Genomic DNA, 19,234 nt, shown 5'->3' with positions numbered 1-19,234 from the left:
CCCCCTTTCCTAAAACACTTTATCAGCTTGAGTTAAATAATGACAATACCTGACATCCAAACTCTTGTTGTTTTTTCCCCCATCTCTCCCTAAAGTAGGCCCAAAAAATGGTGCTTCACCATCACCTCCTTAAATGCAGAGGGGTTTGCTTCCAGCTCTGCAGGGATGATTATCCAGAGCAGGCAGCTTCTTAATAAGTAGAAGAGCCTTCCATGAAGGTCACATATATATTGCAAGGAAGAGGTTTGTTAGGCACAAGACAACTGCATCAGTGATGTGATATCCTGCTTCACCCAAAGAACTCACTTGTTCAATCTGACCTGTCTACAGGTGGCGTGACCATCCAGAGTATCCCTTCAGCGATGAATACTGAAAACAAGGTGGGTCTGGACAGTCAGTGCTGTTAGGCTTCGCTGAGAAAGCTTCAACTTTTGGTGCTTTGACTTCATGTGAGACTATTCAAACGAGCATTAAATACATGACATTTACTACTTCTTGTCTTGTCAGTCTCTTATTGCTAGTGAAGGCCAAATCTATTTAATCCACTGAATTCCTGGTTCTGGCTTAGGAGGCTTTAACTCTGAAAACTGAAGCTTCAAAACTGACAGCTGGTAAAACTGACAGCTGGTAATTAGCCTCAAAAACAGGCTAATTAGTTCAAGCCAAATCATTTTCACTGAATAGCATATTCCTCACTCAATTTAAAACAAGACATTCCATTTCAGTTGGTGTGAAGGAGAATCAGAATCACAGAATGGATAATGTTGGAGGAGACCACAGTGGGGTAACCTGATCCAACCCAACATCATTTTCTCGTACAGCTAAAGTAACGGAAAGTCAAGAGTGAGAAACTAATTGAATTTGATATATATGAATATATGCTTATTGATATTAGGCATGTCCACTGCTTCATGCAGTGAAGCCCATTTCACTCTAACCAGAGTATTCTTCAGCTGCATATATGAGTATCATTCCATAGGAGCACCCCAGCTGGCTCCACATGTAAATAAAGCATTATAAAGCATTATAAGCATGTTCAAATTCCCCCCCACACACACTTGTCAGATGAGGGCCTCAGTGAAACACAGGAAAAGCATATGACACTTGTGTTACGCTGTACTTGCTATTCAAGGATGGTATTGCACAGCATCACATATGCAACCTGGAGCTAGCACTAGTGAGATCCTCATGTCAAGATTAAAAACCCCTTAAAATTCTTTCCTGCTCCACAAATTGATATTAACCCAATAAAATTTCTGTTCACTTCAAAGTTCACATGGACTTTTGTATAAAATCCTGACCAAGACAATACTGAATTAAGAAGCTAAATTTTCAAAAAAAGAGAAAATGTTATCTAATAAATGCAATTTTCTACCGTGCTTGGAGACAGCAGAACACTGGTAGGTCCAAGAAAGGGTACAAATCAGACAGAGACAGCCAGGTTGAAACCTGGACATTTCCTTCAATCCGTCCTCAGCTCTCTGAAACAGGGAGGCAGAAGGATGGACACGAGAGTAAGCAAGACTGACTCCTTCAGCATGAATTTGTTTTTTAGACCACTTGTTTGCTCAACAGGTTTTGCAGCCTATAGGTGCATCAGCCCACACCCACATCTCCAGAAGGCTACTTTCCCTCCCTCCTGTGTCCAAGCACCCCAGTTTCCTGCCATAGAAGGGGTACATTTGAGGGATATTGGAGTAGAAACTAAAACATACACACAGAGGGAGAGTACTTCATGTACTAGAATGTGAGTACTGCCATTGGAAAATGTGTCATGCATCAACTTCAGTCTATAGCATCTGTTTTTATTTATTACCATTGCTATTTATTATCCCTGACTGGAACAGGAAAATGCCAGAGTGTACAGTTCATGGAGACACTTCTGTTTGGTCATGGTGCGCTCCTCAGAACCAAGACAAAGAGGGACAGGGATGACCATTTCACAGGAGAAAAAGGAAAGGCTCCCAAATGGGTCTAGTGCAAATGCATCCCTGGATGAGCTCAGTGGGCACCACTAGAGAAGTTTGGCTCCTTCAACAGGGGTGGCCTTCACATAGCATTTGTAAATCCCTGAAACTATGCCAAAAAAAGGAACATTTTGGTTGCTGGAGGTTACCCAAGGACAATTCCCATTTTATTCCATTACCCACTTAGACCAGAAGGGGAAATATAAAAAAAGAGGGGGAGAGATAGCTGAGAAGGAAGAAGACACATTACAAATCTGCTGGTGTAGATCTAATGACAATCCTAAGGTCAGGTGGAGCTCTGCTCCCCGAGGGGCTCAGAACCACTATAAAAAGCTGTGCTTTGCCCCTTTTTGAACAGCTGAGGTCCTGGTCAAAAGTCTGAACAATCCAAGCCTAATTTCAAGTGCCAAAGAGGAGCAGTTACCACCATACCCAATGTGTTATTCCAGTTGCTTCATAAGTACAAGCTTTAAATAGACCTCATAGGGCTCAACTGCTTAACAGTAGCACTGTACAAATTTTTGCACTGTAACTTGACCAGGTGCAAGTCTCCAGTCACAGCCCACGTTCAGGTCAGGTTTGGCAAAGCTCTTGCTGTCTACAACTGCAAATGTCAACTAATGCTAAGCTTAAATGCTCACACCAGCCCCTTCACAGCTCACTGCTCTTTCCAGACAGCCCTCTCCCAGAGGTTAGGCAGCACTTGAGATTCTGACAAATCAGGTGACCTTGTAAGTGTGAGTAAGGAAGATGATATGCTGAAACCTCTCTAACAGGAAATACCATATAATCAAATCTTCAATCCATACTGATTAAACAAGGCAGGACAAATTGTAAGAGTTCTTCCAGTCCAGGTCATACCACCAAATTCCTCCCCCCTCTAATTTTAATAGAATCCTTCTCCTCCTCCTTTGCATTGCCTCATTTGTATCTGATGAAAAACGATTCAGCCTCTTCCCACGGGCAAATGCTCCAATAAGTTATGAGACTGCTTCAGATGTATAGCTTACTTCCCCCCTCCAGCTTTGCCCAGTTTCAGACCATTTCTCCCCGTTGTTCTCCAGCTTGCCCTACAAAGAAAATGTTTAGACAGGGGAAATAAACAGGCCTGCAAACGGGAAATTGGGAAACCCATTCCACCAGCAGCTGCACAGAGAGAGAAACCCCAGACCATGGCCCCATGTAAAATCTGCTTCCATCTAGCGCATTTCAGAGTCCTACTGGACTTGCTGCCTGGTGTGAAACACATCACTTAGAAAGGCTGCATAGAACACTGCTCCAGCTGGAAGGGTCGGGCACGGACAGAGGGCTCCAGCACCTCCTGCTGTGATAGCACTCACACACGACAATAGATCCAAGGACAACTGGGCACTGGGAAAACTTACTCACTTCTATAGTAAGTAACCCATCATTTGTGCCTCTTCCTATAGCTGCAAAATGAAGTGAAATCCAGACCAAAGATGTTTGCTTCAGCTATGCACAAGCGAATTTTCAGCGAAGAGAACAAGAAGTGATGCAGCGTTTTAGATTCTTTTAGCAGCCCAGCAGCTGGTCTGGTCTAGTCAGAAAACCAGGTGACACGCACACATCCACAGCAGCAAAGCAGCTGCCACAGCTGTTTGTTAGAACATGGGCTTACCTGGCATTCCCTGTTGTTACACAAGCTCAGGGCAGAGCACAGTGCTTTGAAGCTGCAGCACCCAGGCCCTTCCTTGGACATGTGCATGCTCATGTTTAGTCGGTGAAGCGACAAGAAAGCATCGCCACAGAGTTATGGTGTGTAGGCTGACATCACTCCCACCCTACACTGCGTGGTTAGCTGAATTTGTTTCCCCACAGGGAGGCAGAGCTTCATCTTCCACAAGGCTACATATCTGGAACCGGACCCTGTCTCGGAAGGGACATGCATTCAATTTTCCCTAATACTATTCAAGTGCCCACAAGAGGACTAAGGAAAATAGTAAGAGGCGAAGTGGGATGGGTACTGTGTACATTTTACAGTCTTACATTAAAGAATGCCCTTTGGATTTATGTCACGTATTTTTGTACCACAAAGCTACCCAAGAGATTTTACAAGAGTGTATAACGTGTCCTGTGGAGGAAAGGGGGAGTAACCATATCAAGCCATCAGCTAGAATCAGGATGCAATCTTGGGTAGACAGAACAGAACATGGGGGGAAGGAAGACAGTGCCTCCTATAGTTTTCCTCCATTGCCTGCCATTCAGGTCTGGATGCCAAATTACTGCGTGTTCTGCTTTCAAAATGAGATCTCTTCTCCTGGTCAAAGTGTAATGATAACAGAGGACAGAAAGTGAGTTTCGCAAACATTCGGAGAGATAGGTGGCCATGAAAGGCAGTGTCTGTGGTTACACACAGCAGGGTCCTCACCCGATGAGGCTTCTTCGCTTCATTCCTTTCTTGAATCCGATCAAGTCTGAAAGCTACTCACCTCTAGACTGGCAGGATATTTAACCATTACTGTATCCTTGCGATGTGCAAAAGTAGCAGAGAGGCTGATACTTTCCTTAATTAAGATCATCTCACAACCAGAACTAGAGTTGTTTCTTCAGTTTAAAGTGTGGATCATTTAAGTGCGGAAGCAAAGCCAGTATTGTAGGGACTCTAAGAGGAAAATAAATACACAAGACATTTCTCAGATCTCTACAGTGAGGACAATCTCAGATCTGTTTCGTAGAAGTAAGTTCAATTTGTAGATTTAAGATGAGATACTCCCTTTCTATTGTGAGTAGTGTCAGTCTCCTTGTTGCCATCTGCCAAACTGAAACACTTTAAAATATACCGGTTTGATATTTGCAAGACAATTTCCTTATTTTCCTCGGGGAGGGGAAAGGAGGGATCTGCTGTTTCAAAACATATTTTGCACAGCTCTCAACAAGACACAATTCACAAGTCTACAGGTAAGCACTGAGGTGGAGAAGAAAGTCTGTAAGAGTGACATGTTAGAATGAGATTGAACATGCTTATTTCACTTGTGACCTAAACTGCAAACACATTTGTCTTTGGGGTGGAGCAATCAGCACACAGTCGGGAACTAGTGCAGTTTTTACATTAATTGATTCTCAGCAATGCCATATTTCAGCTCTTCCCAACATCCTACTACCCCAGAGCAAAACCTCTAGCTTATAAGAAAGGGCTTTGAGAGTGCAAAACCCCAAAAAAAGTTAATTTTCCAATGCCAGTCAGACTCCTCAGGGAACCCTAACCCAACATGCATGAGCAATACTGACAACAGGACAACACATTGCAAATAAAATGCAAAGCAGAACCAAATGGAAAAAGAAGGAGAGAAAGAGCTGCAAAGAAAGAGGATGCATATGTGTATAAACAGTTACACATGCGCACAGAGGGGCACCACTGGATCGAGCTGCTCAGTTTCTGCTCTGTACACTGCAGAGCTACCTGGATAGAGGTCTCAGATCAGTCCAAGGTCATTGAACACAGCAAAGGCAAAATGCTGCACCAGACCAAATGCACACTCAAAGGCTAAATGAGAGCTCATAATGACCTAGAACATGTCTCAGAGCAACCTCACTCATGACAAGGAAAAGTCCCTGCAAGTGCATGGTGCTGAGGACTCTGGGAAGGATCCTGCTAACATTTCAGCACATACAAATCAGGACTGACTCTGCTGACACAAGGTACAGATGAACAAAACACAGGCCACATGCCCTCAGTGCAAGGAAACTCATCCCAAATGTTCTGTTCCGCCAGTTAGCCTGATCAGTGTTGCTCTCCCAAGCCAGGACAGATGCTGGGGAAAGGTTGCCAAGAGAACTTTGTGGTCTCTTATGAAAACTACTTGCTTCTCATGCCACTGTGGCTCAGCTTCCACCTACAGGGTGACACTCAGAGCCACCCATGTGTGAAATAAGGAGGTTTCCCAGCAAGGTGACCCCATCATCCCACATGTTCAGCATTGGTGGACACAGACAGTCCAGAATAGCCCAAACCAGTTGTTTGGCAGCATATTTTACACACTTAATCCCTGCTTTTCCACAGTGGTGGGACTGCAGTCCTGCATGGCTTTTCTACAGGATGATAAGGAGATCACCTTTACATTTCATTGACTATATTGATCTGTACTTGATAAACTTCAAAGAGAAATCTCCAACATTCAAAAGGGTTCTTCTAAATCGTGGATCAGAAATCCACACTCACATTCAACAAGCCAGTGCTACCTCTCTGGTCCTCTGTGAGGTACAGAACTGTACCTCACAGCAGAGTACCCTCCTGCTGTACCCTCCAACAAAGCTGGAATGTAGGAGGTGACATTAGAAATATCCACATGATTTAGGATTTCTACTAATTTTTTTCTATTTGTGGCATTTAGAGCACACCAGCAGTCATGAAGTTTCTTGGCAATCTGCATCTGTCCTGGCTTAAGCGCCTGCATTCCCAGAATTGGTCTCTGGGTGTACAAGATGTTGAGGCCATAAAAGCACTCTCAGAGAGCATGGTTGGAGGGTGAGGGACATTATAGCTCCCTTTCCTTAGCAGTTAGAGCACCACCAAGTGATGCAACAAGTCAAGTTCAAATGTTTATGTGGTTTAAACCTGCGTGTCTCACCTTATCCAGTTACCAAGCAATATAGTCTTCTGGAAGGCACCTGGCTCCATCCACCCCACTGAATCTTTCAACTTTGTATAATAGACCCATTGGGGTGAAAGAGGGAAGTACTTGGTAGCTGAGAAACTTAATGCACGTTCTTCAGAAGGAGGGCACTTGCAGTCCAGACCTCGCTCTGGTCACTGGTGACAGGAAAGCACTCCTACAGAACAGGAATCAAAACCTTCCCTCCTTGTACTATGCAAATTGCTCTCTTTGCTGTTTCTTTTGGACACAACACTAGTTATATTATCAGAGAGGATTCTCCATCTTGGAAAAGATGACGTGAATACCCCTTCCATCACAATATGTGTAAATGTGAGTTTCACTGCATTTCTAGGATTTATTACTCCAGTAAGAGCAAGCCCTACAGCATCCCTTGACCAAACACATACCCCAGAAGGCTTCTCAGAGACACTACAGATACAACTGAATTAAGACATTGATTTGCACCTCCTTCTCACCCAATTGCTCCAGCACTCCATAGGCATTAGTGATTGACCTCATGTGATTACTTTTGCCTCCTCCAAACCTTATTCCTTGATCCTCTTTACAGCTAAATACATCCATTCTGGTTCTCTGCTCTCCAAACTTTCACTTTGCCGCATGCATGAACAACTAATTCAATCAAACTTGACTGCTTAGCACGGGTTTCCACTGTCAGTCCCTGCAAAGATTGCTTGGACACTTGTCTTCATTCTTCTGGATTTCTCCTGTCCATTGAGGAAAGAGGCCCTGATGTGACCCATCTCCAGGGAAAGGTCACTCACCTAAGCTATTTCCCAGCTCCGGTAAAACTCAGCATTTAAATAAAGTACTGGGTGTGAAGTATGTCTTTTCCGTAGCATTTATGGTGCAAATGTGGATAGGCTGTGCTAGACCATGAGAGCTACAAACCAAAACTGATTAGAAGAGAGAAAGCACGAGGAAACCATGTTATATGCCTTTCAGTAATTTTGACCCTGTAAAGGTTTATGAACTTTGTGTGGAATAAAGGCCTAAGGTACTCCACAGAACAGAGCCTCTGGTAGAATCAAGACTGGAAAGGAGTAAAGACTGTGGTGGGGTATCCAAGGAAGCCAGATGATGGATTATGAAGACTAGCTTGTTTAGTGTGGTAGGAAGAGAAGCCAATATTCTCCTGTTGCAAACAGTATAATAAGGGAGATGCATTAGCCTCTACATTTACAGCCTATATCATGGTACAGAAACAAGGAAATAGTCACATATTTTAGGAAATATTCCCCCCCAAAAAAATGAGGAAATCAAAGAGCATAAGATTGGTCATGATGAGAGTTTTTAACTATGCAGGGCTACTTTTGGGAATTCATGGCTACAGTCGTTAAAGAGTCAAACAAGGGTGTTGGGCTTTGAACACAGTGGTCAATATCTCCGTGTTAGATACTGCCTGGCTAGCTGGAAACGGATGTGATGGGGAGAGGAGAACTTTCCCACCTTGCCCTGCATGCTGAGCGTAGGATTATATGACCGAGGACTCTAAAGAGATTTGTCTAGTGCTAGGGTCACATGCTGCTCGGGGCTTAATACTTGAGTGTATTTACGATGGCAGCCTCTCATGGGCTTGCACACACAGACAGACCAGAAATCCTGCCCTCTGCAGAGTCCTGACACATGTTTCCACAAGCAGGTGCTGGGATGAGGCACATCAGGTTCCACAGGCACCCAGAGAACCTATGTGCTAGAGCCACATGTATGACACTTCACCGGCACCAAGGAATCACAGGCTGAGAGTAGCCCAACAGCCCAAACAAAACAGTTGCACCACAGAGAGCCTCCCATGGAATATCACTGCAGTCAAAAATCAATAAAAAAATCAAACAAAATACTAAAGTAATTTGCATTAGCTTAGCACCAGGTTGATATTAGTCACAATTTAACCAGTTAGTCTACAGTAGATTGTTTCAACCCACTTTGCTTTGTAGCTTGATGCTTTCTGTTCACAGAAAGGTTTTTCACAAATAGGCCTGAAGCTACAGCAAGAAACACTTTTCCCCCTACAGCCCTCCAGTCTACCTTCAATTCCTCAGAAGTCACTGCAGCTACCTCACAGGTTCCTGCCTCCCCAGCAGGATCTCAGCAGCCTTAGCTACCAGAGAAGACTTACTACAGTTGACACTTCCATTGTTTCCACACCACTGCAAAGACAAATGTCTTACCTGAGGGAAAGAAAAGGTGCAGTAAAACCAGCAACTTCCATCTCAGTAGCTTGAACTTCAGCAAGAAAAAAAAAAACAGGCCACCCTAGCACTCCCACCTGAGAGACCCAGAGCTGTAATGAGCTTATGCACTGCTAATTTCAGAAGTCACAGGTGTAGATAACCTCAATTACCTCACCCTGAGAGGAGGAAGAGGTAGAAAAAAGAAAGCCTCTGAGCAAGTCTCTGTGCTATATTCCTGGTGTTGGCCAGGGCTTGGGCTGATGTAAACCACTGAACTTGGGAAAGGAACAGTCTGTATATGGCTTTTAACTTATTTTTTCTTTTCCCTACATATGAAATTTATCTCTACTCTTTCTAGGTCATCAGTCTGCAGATCTGCCTTAGTCATCTGCCTAGGGTGATCACAGAAGAATAAATAAACAAATCACTGTCTTTGCAGGCATTGCGGTGAAGTAACTCCCTCCTCCCTTGACTTTCCTGTATTTCCCAAGTTGAGGAAGCCAAAGCCTACAGCAGTGAGCATGTCTTGGTCATCAACATGCCTTGTCTCACCAGGCAGCTTTGTAGGAAAGCAACTTGAGCACAGCTCTGCTTCTCATGCAGGTGGGGGCAGCTCATGCTCATGAGCCTTGTCAGCCCCAACGCCTGGTCAGCAGCCTGGATGTGCCCCCACAGAATCAAGAGAAAGTGGGTGAATTCATGCCTGTAAGTGTTGCACAGTACAGGCACACCTCACACACATCCCCCGCCTCTGGGGCTGGGATGTCTTTGTATTTGCAGGTCCCTTAGATTTTGAAAATTAAAGCAGGCAGGTAAGAAAAGGCAAAAAGAGAAGCTTGAGACAAATAACTTTTAACACTCTATATTTCTCCTACATGTTCTCCTAACACTCTATATTTCTCTCTCCATGGCATAAATCCATGCTCTGCACAGGGCCATTCAGATATGATCTTGTGAGCCATCCCACCCACTGCAGGAAAGCAGTAGGTGGAAGAAGATCAGATACAATCTCAATTTGCAGGGTGAAGGCCTTGGATGCTGCAGTACTAAACACTGAATCACTGACTTTTGGTCCCACAGGATTTGTGAATCAAAGGTTCTGTTGGCTCTGGTGGGCAGCAGGACCTAAGGGATCCTGCAGGGGCACGGGTGTCAGAATAAAGTTCAGAGTCATGTAAGCCTCAGTCCCTTTCCAGAGTGAATTAAACACTAATGTCTCAGTTGTAGGAAGGCTCCCATTTCCAGTGTACCTTGCTTCTCAAGAAGAACATGAAGGTTTTCCCTCTGAAAGTCCAGAGAATAAGTATTTGGTCTTTCAGAAACTCAATGAGAAGAACAAAAGGAATTTCCACCACCTTTTAGCCAACTCCCTTCTCCTGTCAATAAACAGAGCAGAGCATTAAGCAAGAGCATAGAAGACCTTGGTTTACACCCTTTTTTGACCTTAAAATGTTTGCTCTCCTTGACATTTTTGGGCGAAGTGTCCTCCCATAAGGTTTCGGGAGCTCTGCTGAACCTGTGCTTCCACAGCTCTTTTTCAGGTTACATAGTTTAGACAAATCTCGACAGCCTCTGCCAGAGAACTCTTGCAGCCTTCTGAGCAACCAGTTCAGTGCTTCAGTTCATCACAAAAGCTTAAAGATGGCTTGTCTTTAACCGCCTCTTGTTTATAGCAGGAAACCCAAAGAGCACTCCCAGGATCCTACAAGCAATTGTTCTTGCCTATTTGTAACTACTATGATGCACTAAGATGGGACTTTCCACACATCTGGTCTAATTTCCCGAAGACTGCATGCCTGCTGGGATCAGTTGCCCCACCAAGTTGCCCCTTGCTGAAAGGTCCTGACAGAGAGATACACAAAAGATATTTAAGTGCAAAATGACCTCTTTTTTTTTTTCAGCTGTTTCCTTTTTCTATGCCATAAGTGATCATAATTTAAAAATGTATTTTGCTAGTTACTGAGTGTGATGTTCAATATGAACCTTCTGTGAATAAATTAGTTTAGATCGTTTCTCTGAACAAGTTCTGAGATGAGTCAGTTCTCAGGATTTGCCCACAGTGAGTTGTTGTTTTCTGCATTTCTAGTTATTAACGGAATATAATTACTTGGCCTTTTGTAATCTAATAAAATTTTCCTCTTCTGAACAAGGTGTAAAGGTTGATGATATATTGTTACAGCTTCACAGTATTTTTGCCTCCTATGAAAAACTACTCCTCTGGTAATATTTTTGCTTTGGCAATAAATTATAATAAAGTTGTGGGATTTTATTTCTTTATGCGTGTATCTATATTTAAATCTGTCATTGATTATCACTTTATTTATCTACGTTTCTCTTTTGTGAGTTTGTGTTTTCATTTAATATAAGGAAGCATTATATTAGCATGGTGTAGAGAACTAGTGCTTTGATACTTACCCTTTTTTCACTCCCCATTAATTAATACTCAGTATAATTCTAGCAAGTTTAAAAAAAAAAAGCATAACAAAGCCCATGAATCTTTATGTGTAACAAACATGCCTAATAGCCTAAAGTAAGCAGTCATCTGTCTTTTCAAGTGATCAAACAGGACGAAAGACAGCTAGCCATAACACATCCAGTCTTATTTACTTGCTCCTCTTCCTGTTCCCACCAAAATACACAAATGGATCTCAAACTTTACCTCAGTGATTCAGTTTGCTAGTGTCAGAAGAGCAAAACACTGTAATGCCTCTCTCCGGGCTGCAGCTGATGTCTGTGCTCTGCCTGCACCAACCTCCAGCACCATGTGGATGTCTACACCCTCTTGGAGTCCCTTCTGTGCCATTGGCACTCACGGGCCCCCATACATTGGCCTTACATCCATCAGCGAACACACACTCCTGGATCAAGCATCACAGAAAGTTTCCACCTTTATGAGAATTGCTAATTAATGCAAGATTTTGGAGAATCTGTTTGTAGACAGTGGGACAGGTTTGAGCATGGCTAGGACAGATGTGCTCCCAGAAATGGATTAAGTGGCCCCCAGGCTAATTTGAGATGGTTACAGAGATGAGGTGTGAAGGCATGATCCAGCTAAACTCTTCGAAAGCCATAGTTTCAGGAGATGCCCATGGCCCCTGTAGCTTCTGAGGGTTTCCTGTTCCTGTGGATGCAATCTCAGGAGATATTCCAGCTGTTGTTTTTTTTTCTCCAGTTAGAGGCTTAGAGTTTTAACATTCAGGGAATGCTTTTTCAGAGGAAATAGCGGAAAATTGTTTCAGAAGTACTGTAGACAAATCATAGCAGGAGAGGAAAAAAAAGCTAATAATGTTTTGTGAACTATAGAAAAAATGCAGAGAAGAATCTGGACAGGACCATGGAAGAACATCCAATTCCAGATGAAGCAACCATACCATTTTGACAGATATTCTTAAGGAGTTTACTGAATGGGATCCTCACTCCCCAGTAATCTGTAGCAGGGCTGAATTGTCTTTATTGGTACAAAGCATTTTACCTAAGTCTGAACCAAATCTTCTCTTTCTGCGCTTCGCAGTCTCTGCCTCTTGCTCTGCCCGACAGGGACTCAACTGTCCTGGTCAGGGTGCCCTCACTCTCTCCTGTTCTCATCAAATAACACAGGAAGTTGCTGGGTCTTTTACCACAGACCTCCAGGTTTTCTTGATGGCCTGGGGAAGCTTTTTGAGCTGCTTGGAGTGCATGCTCTACCAAGACTTTAAACTGAACATCTACAGCTTACTAGCACAAGGGGATTGGTCTCTATGAGTTGCCTATTCTCCCTCCACCACTGTGTTTTGGCACTGAGCAGCTTGAGTTAGACACCATTTCCATTTCATGTTATCTGAGCACTTGAGAAAGTTATATTCTCAAAGCACAAACTGCTATGTCAGATCAGATCAGGTTATTTGGCAAAAATAATAAGAGAATAAATATGAGAAAACCTGTCCATTGGAGAAATTTTATTCTAAATACCCATCAAGTACTGGACTGAAATGGTGAGGAAGTTATACTGAAAGGTGGGTGATGAATATGAGAGGGGAAAATAATGTTTTGGATTAGCCAAAAAAAAAAAAAAAAGATTAATTCTTTCCAGCAAAAGGGAACAGTTTTCATAGGATGAGTTGTCAGCCTTTTGCAAATTAAAATGAAAGGACATTCCTTAAGGGAAAATTGTTTCAAAATAAAATAAAAATCACTGTACTTAGAAAATCTAAACCATTGTAACTTTCCCCAGTTTGCTTTGTTTGCTTTAGCTTAAGGCAGTCTAGATTTTTAGAACACATGCTCCATCACCTACAGGCTGTCTGTCCTTTCTCTCTCTTTCTTCGTCATTGGTTCCGTCCATCTGTATATGGTTTCCAAGGATCCCTCTGCTTCTTCATGCAGTTGGCACTCTGGACATGGTTTATGGAGGACATCCTAGAGAGAAAGACTGCAGAGACATAGGACAAAATGTAACTGAAGCCTCTTCCTCAGGTCAGGAACATCACAGTGCATCCTACATTTTCTGCCACCATTCTTAGTAAACCTCATACAGACTGAAGGTAAAAAGTTGTATTAGGTCATTTGCCTCGTTCTTCACAAACTGACCATCATGTTATTTAGTGTCTGGGGGAATTTCCCTTTTTTTGATCAAGTCATTGAGTCCTGCAACAAGATCAACATTCATTTAAATGGCACAATTTGTTTGACAGACGCAAGGAGGCTTTGACAGTCCAGGCCATTCTCACTGGCTTTGGTGGTTCCTTATTACTGCAAGATGGATGTGTCTCCCAGTCTTGAATGCATCCACCCCCACAGCATTCATCTGGGTCAAAGCAGTGACCCCACTTTATGACAGACCTTTCCATTAGTTTTTTTAGTTGTTTTTACTTACTAGAAGCACACAGTTGTAGATGAGCAGTGAGTTTTCAGCGCTGATTTGTAGCTGGCATAGCAACAAAACATACACACTCATATGTCCCTGCAGTGGGTGGAGGACACAACACTGACTACTACTACTGGGTTGCTTCATCCCTGCCATTCTAACACCTTGATTTCCACTGCAGCTAGCTTTGTTCTGTGCAAATATTGAAACTTTCCATGTTGGAGAGCTGTTTCCTTGTGGTTATTGTTGTTATTTAACAACATTAATATCCAAGGAACATTATAACATCTATTCCATGAGGAAAACTATGCTTTGTAGCAGAACATCAGGTCTGGCAGAGCAGTAGTTTTCATGGCAAGACCATGTCTTTTGCTAATCCCAGGAAAACCTGCCCAGTGTGGTCAGTTTATAAGTCTTTGCAAAATTACTCCTCACAAATGTGCTGTTGAAATGCCTTTAGACTTCTTGGCAGCTGGGTTCCCCTCTGGTTTCTCTGTGTTGCTCAAGGAATTTGAACAGTCAGTCCTTGAAACTGCAGCTGGTGCCATCTTCACTAAGTTTGCTCCTGGCCCTTCCTCACTAACTTTTTCAAGAAATCCCTTTTGTCCTCTTGACATTTTCTTTAATCTTATTTTTGTGCATATGTAATCGAGTACAGGCAGGCTATCTAACAGCAACAGTCTGAACTGATTTAAAATCATTAGAGGACCTTGGCAGTAGATGCTAGAGGAGTATTAAGTGTTTATACTATGTCTGTTTGCTTATATTGCACCTTTGCCAGAGCCATAATTCAATTTATGCGTACGGATCAACTTTTTAATACATTCCAGGAATAATTATTGTCATCATTTTGTGTTTCAGTATGCGTATTCAAATAAAACATGTTGCAATTGGATTTAAAAGGTTGAATCCTGTTCTGAAAAGTCTCATTTAAAGTTTATGTGTTTCAGAATAAAAGTAATTTTAAAAGTTGTGATGTAGCAGTATCACAAACACATTTTTTCAAAATATGAAGGCATATATTCCTCTGTGTTCCTACAGAACTTGCCTAATGAAGTGTGATTTCATTTAGCAGCTTTCAATGATATATATCTATATATATATATGCATATACAATGAAACATAAAGTCCACAGCTCTCTATGTTCCAAATTATTTTTCATGATCTTACCTAGGGCTATTTGAAATTTTTAATTATTACTTCCAGACTTTCATTTAGAAGCACATTTTGGTGCAGTTGCAAGAAACTGTTGGAGCTGTATGCTAAGATGCATGTATTGACAAACATGTAGGCAGGTAAGAGCACTACACTGCAGTTTCTTACCATTCCTCCAGCTTCAAGAAGTGCAGTCCCACGCTTCTGAATGTCCAAATTCTAAATAAAAATCCCTTAATAAATCAACGCCAAAAATTTCAGTAATAGCTACTTTCTTGATGGTCAAGGAGTGCTGCCAGAATCAAAAAACTCATTGTCTGTGGTAAAATTTGTCAACACTGCTAAGAGCCACAGAAACTTATTATCAGCTGTTTTCCATAGATGCGTTTGCTTTTTTGACTTTTTAATTGTTGGATGAAAACTGACCTTTCAGTTGACCATGAAATAAATGTTCATTTTTACAGACAAACACCTGTCTGAGATTGCAGACACCCCTCAGACCCTGCAAGCCTCGATATGCTGACAGAAAGGAGTCTTCTTTGCACAGCAGTCATCCACCAATTACTGCAAGAGCAGCTACTCTTAAAGATTTTGCTTTGGAGTGGGAAATAGCTTGTGGTTTTGCACAGCAGACATTTTTTGTGGCACACAGTCAGGACCACGTCCTCTTCTAAGAAGCCGGACAATTTTAGTCCTTGGCACTGGGAGGGCAGTGACAGCCCCCGGAGGAAGAGTGGCTGCGGCCACCCCCTGGTGTCCCGCTGCTTCAGTGTGCCTCTAAAAATGAATCCTCACATACTTGTTTTTCAGAGAACAGCAACGGGCTTGTTTCACAACAGCTTTTGCTGTATTTTACTTACGTTTCTTTCTCTCATTCCCTTCAAGGAAGAAAAGACATGAATCAAGCCTTTGTTTAAAGTGGCAGTCTCCATGGCTTAACCCTCTCTGCCTGAGGGACACGCACCATTGCAGCCTTCCGGACACACCACCTGTCAGGGACAGGGCAATCTTTGTCACCCACCTAGTCATGAAAAGTGTGGAATCCCACCACGATATGACAACTTATGACTTTACTGTTTAGCAGTCTCAAAATAATGCTTTACCAAAGCTAAACCTTAAAATCAAGGTGTCTGAGTCCTGCTTGCAGCTGAAAATTATTAAATGCAATACACGTCACTGGTGGTTTGCTTATGCCTTACTGCTTAGAGCACAGTAACGATACTGGCTGCTGCTGAACAACTGCTATTTCTGTCAGCAATAACACTGTCACACAGAACAATAAATATACAAATTTCCAACTTTTTCACTTGGAGTATTTAATCTCTGAGTTTTGTCCAAACTGATACTGCCTAGGTATTTTTTCAGGAAGATAAGACTAAACAAATACTGACATGTATCTAATTGCTTAATTGGTGACTTGAATGTTCTTAAACACCAATAGAAGAATGGAGGACCATACAGGTGTCCTCATCAATTTGAGCACCTCAACCAGTCTCAGCATGTCACCATTAATGCCAGTCTGCCCAAGCTTGTGGCAATGTAGTGCCATCTGAAATTACTATTGGTACAATCTAGAGAGGAAAGAACCCACTAAATTTAACAAATTCACAGTTAACAACATGCACTGATGAACCACAGAAAGAAAGAAACCAGGACGATATCTATGAACATGAACATCAGAAACTTTGCGGTAGATTGTTTTCAACAGATATTTCTTCAGAGATATACTATACAGTTTTTCCATTGGATACTGACTTATTTTTAAAAATTATTGAAATATGTCGTAGAAAATGCATTTAATTTAGAACTATAAAAATAAACTTACTTTTTAAAGTATTGTACTTTTATTCTGTGTTTTCTTTGAACTTTCATTATTTTACTCCAAATGGGATGGAATCTACAATAAAATCATTAAGGTTGGAAAAGATCTCTAAGATCACTGAAACCAACCATTAACTCAGCATTGCCAAATCCACCACTAAACCATGTCCCTAAGTGCCACATCTGCACATCTTGTAAATACCTCCAGGGATGGTCACTCCACCACTTCCCTGGGCAGCCTGTTCCAGTGCTTGACAACCCTTTCAGTGAAGAAATTTTTTCCAATATCCCATTTAAACCTTCCCTGGTGCAAGTTAAGGTCATTTGCTCTTGTCCTGCTGTTTGTTACCTGGAAAAAAAGACCAACCCCCACCTTGATGCAGTGGGTGACACCAGCTAACTCCAAAGAGTGAAACATCTCACCCACACGCACCAGCCTGCTTCTGGCTGAGGTTGGAGATCTTTTTGGCACCCTGGGAAAACCTTGTAAAAGATCTGCTAACCATTGTTATACTTCTGTCAGAGCATAAATTGTATTATTTTTTATTCAAGAGCAAATTCTATGAGTCTGGGGGAAAAACTGAAATTAGGGATGACCCACAAACCTAATCAACAGCCCATCAAAAGAATTCTGTGGGTTCAGGTTTGAAGCTGAGCTGCAGTATCAGGACACACTGCAGAAAATTAGTGTATTCAAACTGCGTAAAATGAACAGTGCAGCTGTTGACAGCCAGTCACAGAAACAATTTGTTTAAAAATAAAACAACTCAAGAAAACATACTAGGAACTTCAGTGACTTAACAGAAGCAGATGCAAAATGTTGTAATGTGGTAATTAGAGTGAACTGCCTGAATGCATAGTGATGTTGTGCAAGACAGATCAATTTAGAAATGTACAGCTTGTGATGAAATATTTGCTTGTTCCAAGCCTTAAGAATACAGAACATTGAGTTTTCTGTTCTGAGGGCGTGGGGATGTTTGGTGGGGCCGAGGTCCTGCTTGTCAGAGGGCGCCCTGTGTTCTGGCAGGCACTACCTTCTGATAACAATTCCTTTCCTCCTGCATGGGAAGAAAGAACGTGGGAAGATTAATTAATTACTCAAAACAAACAGATCTATCACAGTGCCCAATTGCACTATTTGGTGGAGACTATGACAGAAACAATGCTGACACTGGATGGGTGGTACATACTTGATGTCTAAAGACTGCTGGGGAACAGCAGAAAATACTAGCTTTATATGAATGTGTGCCTGTATGCTCCGGACTCTGACTTTGAAAGGAAGCTGTTTACATGGGAGAGCTGAATTTCTAGCTTTTTTTTTCTTTTTCTTTTTCTTTTTTTTTTTTTTTTTTTTTTGCATAAGAGCTCTCTGGCAGTTTGCCTGATTTCAGAGCATGGATATTTTGCAATTATTGTTGTCTGTCTCATTCTTCTTTTCCTGTGAAATGCACTGCAGCAGGACAGGCCCTTGCTGTACTCTCTTCTCCTGCTTCCAGGATGCAAACCCACGGCTGCGGGGAGGCTGGGGAGGGAGGTGGCAGAGGGCTTCTAGAGAAGTAAGAAATGTAGAAAGTGTTTTCTGCCTGCCCTCTTCAGCTGTTTCATTAAAATATTCTCCAAGCCTGAGGAGCTGCTTCCCTGCAGGCAGAGAGAACAGCACTGTGATCCATCAGAAAGCACTTTGGGCATGCTTCCTAGGAGGGGGATCTGGGTAGAGGCTAATGGATGACTGACCCCTGTGGATGGGAGCTTTCCTTTTAAACGTGTAACATTTAAAACATAAGTAACATAAGTTACCCTCTTTGTTTTGTCTTATGCCTCTATCGCAAGATTTATTCTAAGTCCTCGTGTACAGTAAATGTATTTTTGACTAATAAAACTGCAAATAAAAAATGCTCAGTTTTCACTTGCATAAAAGTTTGTATTAATATGTACTAACATTCACACTGTATGTGTGCTTATCTATATATGTCTGTTCAAGAGCACCTATCATTGTATACAAAGTTTAAGAATTAATCCAATGAAATTGATACTTTTAAGGGCCAGGAGACAGAAAAAATAAAACCATGCTGAGTGGAAGAAAGAGAGGGAAGGAGTGAGAGAGGTAAGAAAGTACCTGATTCTAGAGATTATAGAGGAGCTAAAATAAAAGGAATAGCACTGTGCTGACACGCTAAAATTCAAAACATGCCTCTGGAAGATAGACTAGGTGCACTACAGGCTAAGCTTTTTGAAACTGAAAGATAACATTTTGTTTATTTCTAAAGGCCTAGAAAGGCCAGCAGGTACTAAAGTGTTTCTGGCATGGCCAGCAGGTACAAACTACTGAGTTTTCAAAACCCTTCGGAGATACCGGCAATCTGATGGACCACTGTTACAGTTGCTAAGCAGCTAAAACAAATAGCAAGTGAAGTGGCAGGAGCATCACTGTAATGGCACACAGAACTCCTCAGATCAGTAGTATCACTTTTGGGAGCCTTGCCCACACTAAGAAACCCAAAGCAAACATAGCTATTACCTCAATAAATGTATAATGAACTGGGAATCCTCATTAATTCATTCAGTAAGGAGGCACTCACTAATTTGTTTCTCAGAAACATTAGAAAATAAGATCCAGATGAGTGTGACCTGAGACACAGA

General features: G+C 42.1%; 1 protein-coding gene and 1 long non-coding RNA gene across 2 annotated transcripts in view; one reads left to right on the top strand and one right to left on the bottom strand.

Moving 5' to 3' along the window:
* The window catches only part of AKR1D1 (aldo-keto reductase family 1 member D1), a 35,183-nt gene extending 34,692 nt beyond the window's left edge, over positions 1-491 (top strand). Inside the window, exon 9 of the mRNA XM_027656385.1 lies at positions 331-491. Coding sequence (XP_027512186.1) covers positions 331-373 — 43 coding nt within the window. The 3' untranslated portion in view covers positions 374-491. The remainder of the gene's footprint in view (positions 1-330) is intronic.
* Positions 492-11,927: 11,436 nt separating this feature from the next.
* On the bottom strand, positions 11,928-17,894 carry LOC113959150. Its single transcript, XR_003531714.1, has 3 exons — positions 16,599-17,894; positions 15,634-15,762; positions 11,928-13,183 (listed from the first exon to the last, which is right to left on the bottom strand). It is a non-coding gene; the product is annotated as an uncharacterized LOC113959150 (long non-coding RNA).
* Positions 17,895-19,234: the final 1,340 nt, after the last annotated feature.

Source organism: Corapipo altera, unplaced genomic scaffold (assembly GCF_003945725.1).
Source record: "Corapipo altera isolate COAL_440 unplaced genomic scaffold, ASM394572v1 1, whole genome shotgun sequence".
NCBI lineage: Eukaryota > Metazoa > Chordata > Aves > Passeriformes > Pipridae > Corapipo > Corapipo altera.
Note: the sequence above shows the minus strand (reverse complement) of the source record. Positions and strands in the feature narration are given on the sequence as shown.